Here is a 5,982-nt window from a genome sequence, read left to right as displayed (position 1 = left end):
ATTTCGCCCCCCCCCCCTCTCTCTCTTTTTGTGGATGCGCCGATTTTGCTCTCCTAATTTGCGTGGGAGTTTTGTCTTCTTTATTCAAGTCCTATATATTTTGATAAGATCAGTCCACTCTGATATCGAAATATAGTTCGGGAATTAGTCAGAAGATTAGTGGTCTAGTATTGAAGATCATCACGTGGAGAAGTAGCGAGCAATCTGCGATTCTTTGGAGAATCAAGAAGGTATTAAATTCTCTACGTTAAAAAGCATGCTTTAAGTTTCATTTAATTAAAAACATGTTTGTTTTGAGCATGATACACGTGATAATTATGCAAATAGAATTTTTCTAAATAATATGCTAAATAGATCTAATTCTCTGATTTATTTGTTCTTCCACCGCCAACCCTATTATACGACGCCACAACTGATCGTGAAAGGTCGTTTGATAACTCTCATAAATAAGCCTCGATAGGTTGATAGTTTTAAGATAGAACTTAGAGAAATAAAACTCATAAAATATTATTTTTTAAAGGTGTATCTTTTTAGTTTAGTAATAAAACGCAAAGAAAGTCTTAAACATTAAAATAAATAAAACCCAAACCAATTAATATTGATCAACAATTATCTATCTGTTAATTAACTAGGAAAGCAGTTAAATACCAAATAGTTTCCATGTCATATAAGTATCAAGGTCAAAATTAATACTCAAACTAAATAACATTGATCAATAACTTTCTATCTATTTATTCCAATTAACTAAAAGAAAGCGATTAAATACAAAAAAAATATTTAGTAGTCATGTATGTATAAGGTCAAAATTGGACACATTTTAAAGTATGGAGGTGTAATTACTTGCATTACTTTAGAAAACAAAAGAAGTTTACAATGGAGACAGCTCTACATTTCATTTTTTCCAGAATACATATTAATATTTATTTAAATAATATTACATTAACATAAAATACTTAGCGAAGCACCTCATTATCTTTAAACAATTACCAAGTACTCCAATAAAACCAATTATCACTTTGTTCAATCTCACTTCATTTCATTCTTGTTTTCCATGCATCAAGAGTGTTGCTGATTGCCATCGGCCGAAATCTGGGCCGATGCTTGTGAAAGCATCACCGCTGTCGCCGGAGTCATAGTCTGGTATTGAGGCAGCGGCGGCATAGCTGACACAGCCGCCATTTGTTGAGCATAATAGGGCTGATCTTGCATATGATGAGAGGAGTACTGATCATACCCATAATTCCCAGCAGTAGCTCCCACTTGAATAAAAAAAAATCGTTAAGGAAATGTTTTAATACAATTAAGAAGCTAATTTGTGTTTCTAAATATACCTCCAATCCTTCAAAAAATGTCGTTACTGTTGATGTCCCAATAAAATTAGAGGTACAAAACAAAAATTAAGTTAATTTTCCTTAATTGAGTGACGTCTTTGCATCCTGAATTGTTGTTATCTTTTAAAACTTTACAACGCAAGTGATTGCGTCACAAAAATTTTTGTGGTACCTGCAGCTGGATTGGCAATAGGCGGAGGCGATTGCATTTGCGGGACGCCGACGTAATGGTGCTGGAACTGATGAGCAGGGACTTGAACTATCTGATGGTGCATCTCCGGCTTCGGCGGGTAGACCGGGGGCTGTGGCGGCGTCGGGGACATGAGGTACATGGGGTACTGCTGCGGATCGGCGGCGGCGTGCTGGGATTGGTGGTGGAGGTAGACTGGGTAATAAGGAAGAGGAGGCGGCTGCTGCATTGGTGTGTGGTGGTGGATGTAGTGTGTGTTTGGGATGTGTTGTTGTGGGCTCCACTCGCCTGCTTGAGGTGGATCTTGGATCATCTTTGGATCGATTGCGCTGTTGTTGTTGGTTGCTCTAAGTTGTTGGTGAGATGCGTCAGAGTACATTGCGTTTTTCGACAGGGATCCGACGGATGATGCAATGCTGCAATCGCTGTGACAAACAAAGGTTTACATTAGGCTACATAGCAAACAACAAAAGTCTGATTTGTTATTTTTGTCGGTTACTATTATAAACGGTAAGTACGCCCTCTTCCTACAAAAGATACTCTTTTTCTTCTTTGGGCAGTATGGTATTTTTGCAAATTTATTTTATATGTTAAATGGAAAGAGTAGAGTAAGAGAAAATGAATACAGTAGATATAATTGTGTTTTTATTTTTAGTAATGTGTCATCTTGGTTAGATAAATCAAAAAAGGAAAGTGAATATCTTCAGATGAACAAAGGTGTATGTCTCAAATTTATTAACTCATTCCGTCTTATTATATTATAAAACCAACATATAAAAGTGAGATTTTTATAATATTTTATTTATATATCGGTTCTTCGTGGTCCCAAATAGAAATCTCATTTTTAACCGACATGAATTTCAATAAATAATTTAACTTTGTAAATGAATATGATGGAAAAAAGTAGTGAAATGTGGATCTTATAAAAAATGTGATTAGAGTGAATTGTAGAACGTATAGTTCATTTGCTAAAAATAATAATATGAGATCGGACGAAAATAATAAAATGAGACTTCTATTAAAAATCAGAGCGAATGCTTCATTTACATTACTTAAAATTCGTATCCAATAAAGTTAGTTGAATTTATATTTTGCTCTGGTGAATTAGAAGCTTCTAAGGTCCCTGAATTATAGTCAAATATGGTTGATCCATGACTGAAGCACTTTGTTGCTGTGGATGTGGACATGTGGTCTGATCATATTACACTGACAGGTACCTTAAAATAATGCATGACTTTTTCACCTTGATCTATGTAATTGAGAATAATAAGATAATACAAATTCTAATAATTAAATTACGTCAATAAAATTCCCTTTTCCATTAAATGATATTATTTGACTTGGCAAGAGTCATTAGGAAGCAGTGAATAATGAGTGAAAAAAGTTAGTGAAATGTGAGTCTATTTTTATATATTAATTTTATTGCGAGTTGAATTAATTAGTGAAAAGTGTTATCCCCTCCGTTCTGCTTAAGAAGACACGTTTTTCTTTTTGGTTTGTCCAAACTAAGATGACACATTTTCTTTTCTAGAAACTTTCTCTCTCCAATTAATATACTCAACCACTTTTTCTCACTCCTATTACCATATCCATTTTTCTTTCTCTCCCTACTTTTATACTTTCACCCACTATTTATCTTTCCAATTAAATACTTTAACCAATAACTTCTAAAATTCCGTGCCGTCTAAAAGTTATGTCATCTTAGTCGGGACGGAGGGAGTATCTATTACCAAAATTAGGAAAATAAGGGTGTCAATTAATTGAGGATGAAAGAGAAACGAAATTGGTGTTAATTAGCGAGAGACAAAGGAGTAATTGGGCAGAGATCTGAAGAGGTTGGTCAGAAATATTATCCCCCATTAATGTTAGATTTAAATTGGGATGAAGTTTGGTTACCTAGCAACAGATTCGGGCGAGGGCAAGCTGTAGGCAGTAGCATGCTTGGACGAATCTGGTGACGGCAGATTGTGAACATCAACCAGCTTCCTTTGCACCGCTTGCAACGGCAATGGCGGCTTCCTCACCTTCGTCGGCGCATGATCCGACTTCTCCGATCTCTCATCCAAATTCGGTGCAGCAATGCTCAATTGCTCTTCCAACCCCACCGTAAGATACTCCTCAGGCGCCCTAACCTTTATCCGCGGCAGATTCGCCATCGACGGGGATGACATGCTCGACCCTGGCGATGACGAGCTTGTCTCCACCACCGGTGGCGACTCCATCGTCTTCTCCACCAGCGACGGCTTCCCGGCACGGTTGTCGCACTACAACAAAAAAATTCAGATATGACACTTTTTAATGATATTAACGACGCTAATTTAGGTGTCTAATTATACCACCAATGCTTAATAAATCGTCGTTATTGTTAGTGTTTCAATTATTAAAAACATCCATAAAAATTTTCAAACGCTAGTGACTATGTTTCAATTTTTGCGTTCATAAAAGACAATCCCCCCCGGCTTCTCATTAAAAATGAAATATTTGCTTTTCGACATGGGATTTTGCGTAGTGTAGTTTGTGAGTTAATAAGAAGAGAATAAAGTAAGAGCGGTGAAAAAGTAGATATGATGTTGTTTCTGTATTAGAAGATGTTTCATTTTTAATGGGACAACTATAACGTTTTATTTTTCAGTGTCGACCTCGATAAGCGTGTCGATGGCGGCGGAGTCGGACAAGCCCCGGGGGAGGAGAAGGCCGGAGCCATTGAGGGCGTCGACGAACCAAGTCTCCGACTTGGCGTCGTCGAGAAGCGAGCCCATGGAGGCGACGGTCTCGGGCTTGGAAGGGAAGAGGAAGAGGCGGATGCGAGAGGGCGGTTTCAGCGAAGTGCGGTCATATTCCTCGATCATGTTGTCGAGGTCCTCGTCGGATGAGAGGGAGATGAGGGAGTCGAGGTCCTCGGAGGGGAGCTGGTACTTGAGGGAGAAGGGGCGGCCGTTGAGGAGGGTGTGGGAGAGGCGGAATCGGAGGTCGGAGAGGGAGCAATGGCGGTCGAGGACCACAATGCGGGTGTCGCCACCCACGTAGCAGAGGGATTTGTCGTGGGGGCGGGGGATGATGTGGCCGCCGTAGCTGCACATGAGGCGGAGCTTCGGGGTGTCGTCCCACGCCGAGGGAGGGGCGTCGGGGCGGGAGCGGGGGGAGGAGTTGGCGGAGGAAGGGGCGGGTGGTGGATCCATTGTGCCAAAATGGGTCGATCCTTAATTTGTGGTGATCATAATGATATTTGTATTTACGATGGGAAGGCAGGTGGGTTAAGATGCGAATGCAAGTGGTGAGAGAAGCTTTACTTGCAACATGGGAGTGCTATTTCCAATTTTTTTACTATTTGTTGACTTCGTGGATATTTGTGCTTTAATCAATAACCAATGCTAGATCGGAAGTGGAGTATTATTTTCTTTAAACTATGCAAAGTGGAATGACTCAAGATATTGCACTTTTTGTTATTTAAACGATGCAAAGTGGAATGACTCAAGATATTGCACTTTTTGTTAATTTTATATTGCTATTTATAATCAGATATTGCACTTTTTGTTAATTTTATATTGCTATTTATAATCTCATTTTGACTTGATATGAGTTTAAAAAATTATTTAATTTATAAAAAAAATTTGATATGAGTTTAAAAAATTATTTAATTTATAAAAAAAATTAGAGAAACGAGTAAGTCGAATATGGACCCCGGTTTATATATTATATTTATAATAGAATCAATGTGAGTGTAATAGAATGGTAGGATCCATTTACTTAAAATGAGAAAAGGTAAATATGACTTTAAATCGCAGACAACCTAAAATAGAAGAATGAGTCATTATTTCACGGACATAGTGAGTATATAATTTCGTATTCTATGATGCTATTTTGATTGTGAAGGATTCACTCCGTCTTATAGATATAGATTATAAGTTTTTCTCCTCTTATCTCATAAAAATAGTTAATATCTAAAAATTTTATGGGCCCTAATATCCACTAACACTATTTAACTATATTTTCTTCATTTCCTATTTTATCATTTATAATCACACCATTCACTGATACTATTACAATTGTCTTTTGTATTAATCTCATACGAATTATGCATTAATAAAATATATGCCACCTCAAATGGTTAGTTTCAATGGAACTGAAAGGGTAATACTCCCTACGTCCCCCATTCCGTGCCCACTTTTGACTCGTTACAAGTTTTAAAATATGTAAAAGAAAGTGGGATGAAATGATGAATAAGTTAGTGGAATAGGAAACTCATCTATACACTCCCTCCATCCCATAATAGGAATCCTATTTGGTTTGCGCATGGTTTTAAGAAATGTAAAGAAAAGTTGGTTGAATAAGTTAGTGGAATGTGGATCTTACTTATATATTATAGTTTTGTAATAAAATTTGAGTGAAATAAATTGGTGGAATGTGGGGTCTAGTTACCATTTATGGTAAAACAGAAGTATGAATCTTATTTGGGGCGAA

At 37.4% G+C, this 5,982-nt stretch overlaps 1 protein-coding gene across 1 annotated transcript; it reads right to left on the bottom strand.

Moving 5' to 3' along the window:
- Window positions 1–823: 823 nt before the first annotated feature.
- On the bottom strand, window positions 824–4,715 carry LOC125193485 (leucine-rich repeat extensin-like protein 5). The gene is made up of 4 exons (XM_048091279.1): window positions 4,161–4,715; window positions 3,418–3,785; window positions 1,504–1,946; window positions 824–1,259 (listed from the first exon to the last, which is right to left on the bottom strand). Exons 1-4 carry the CDS (start codon window positions 4,698–4,700, stop codon window positions 1,057–1,059), a joined length of 1,554 nt encoding a protein of 517 aa, XP_047947236.1. The 5' UTR covers window positions 4,701–4,715; the 3' UTR covers window positions 824–1,056.
- Window positions 4,716–5,982: the final 1,267 nt, after the last annotated feature.

Source organism: Salvia hispanica, chromosome 6 (assembly GCF_023119035.1).
Source record: "Salvia hispanica cultivar TCC Black 2014 chromosome 6, UniMelb_Shisp_WGS_1.0, whole genome shotgun sequence".
Taxonomy (NCBI): domain Eukaryota; kingdom Viridiplantae; phylum Streptophyta; class Magnoliopsida; order Lamiales; family Lamiaceae; genus Salvia; species Salvia hispanica.
The sequence above is the reverse complement of the archived record's forward strand: the minus strand, read 5'-3'. Positions and strand labels throughout refer to the sequence as shown.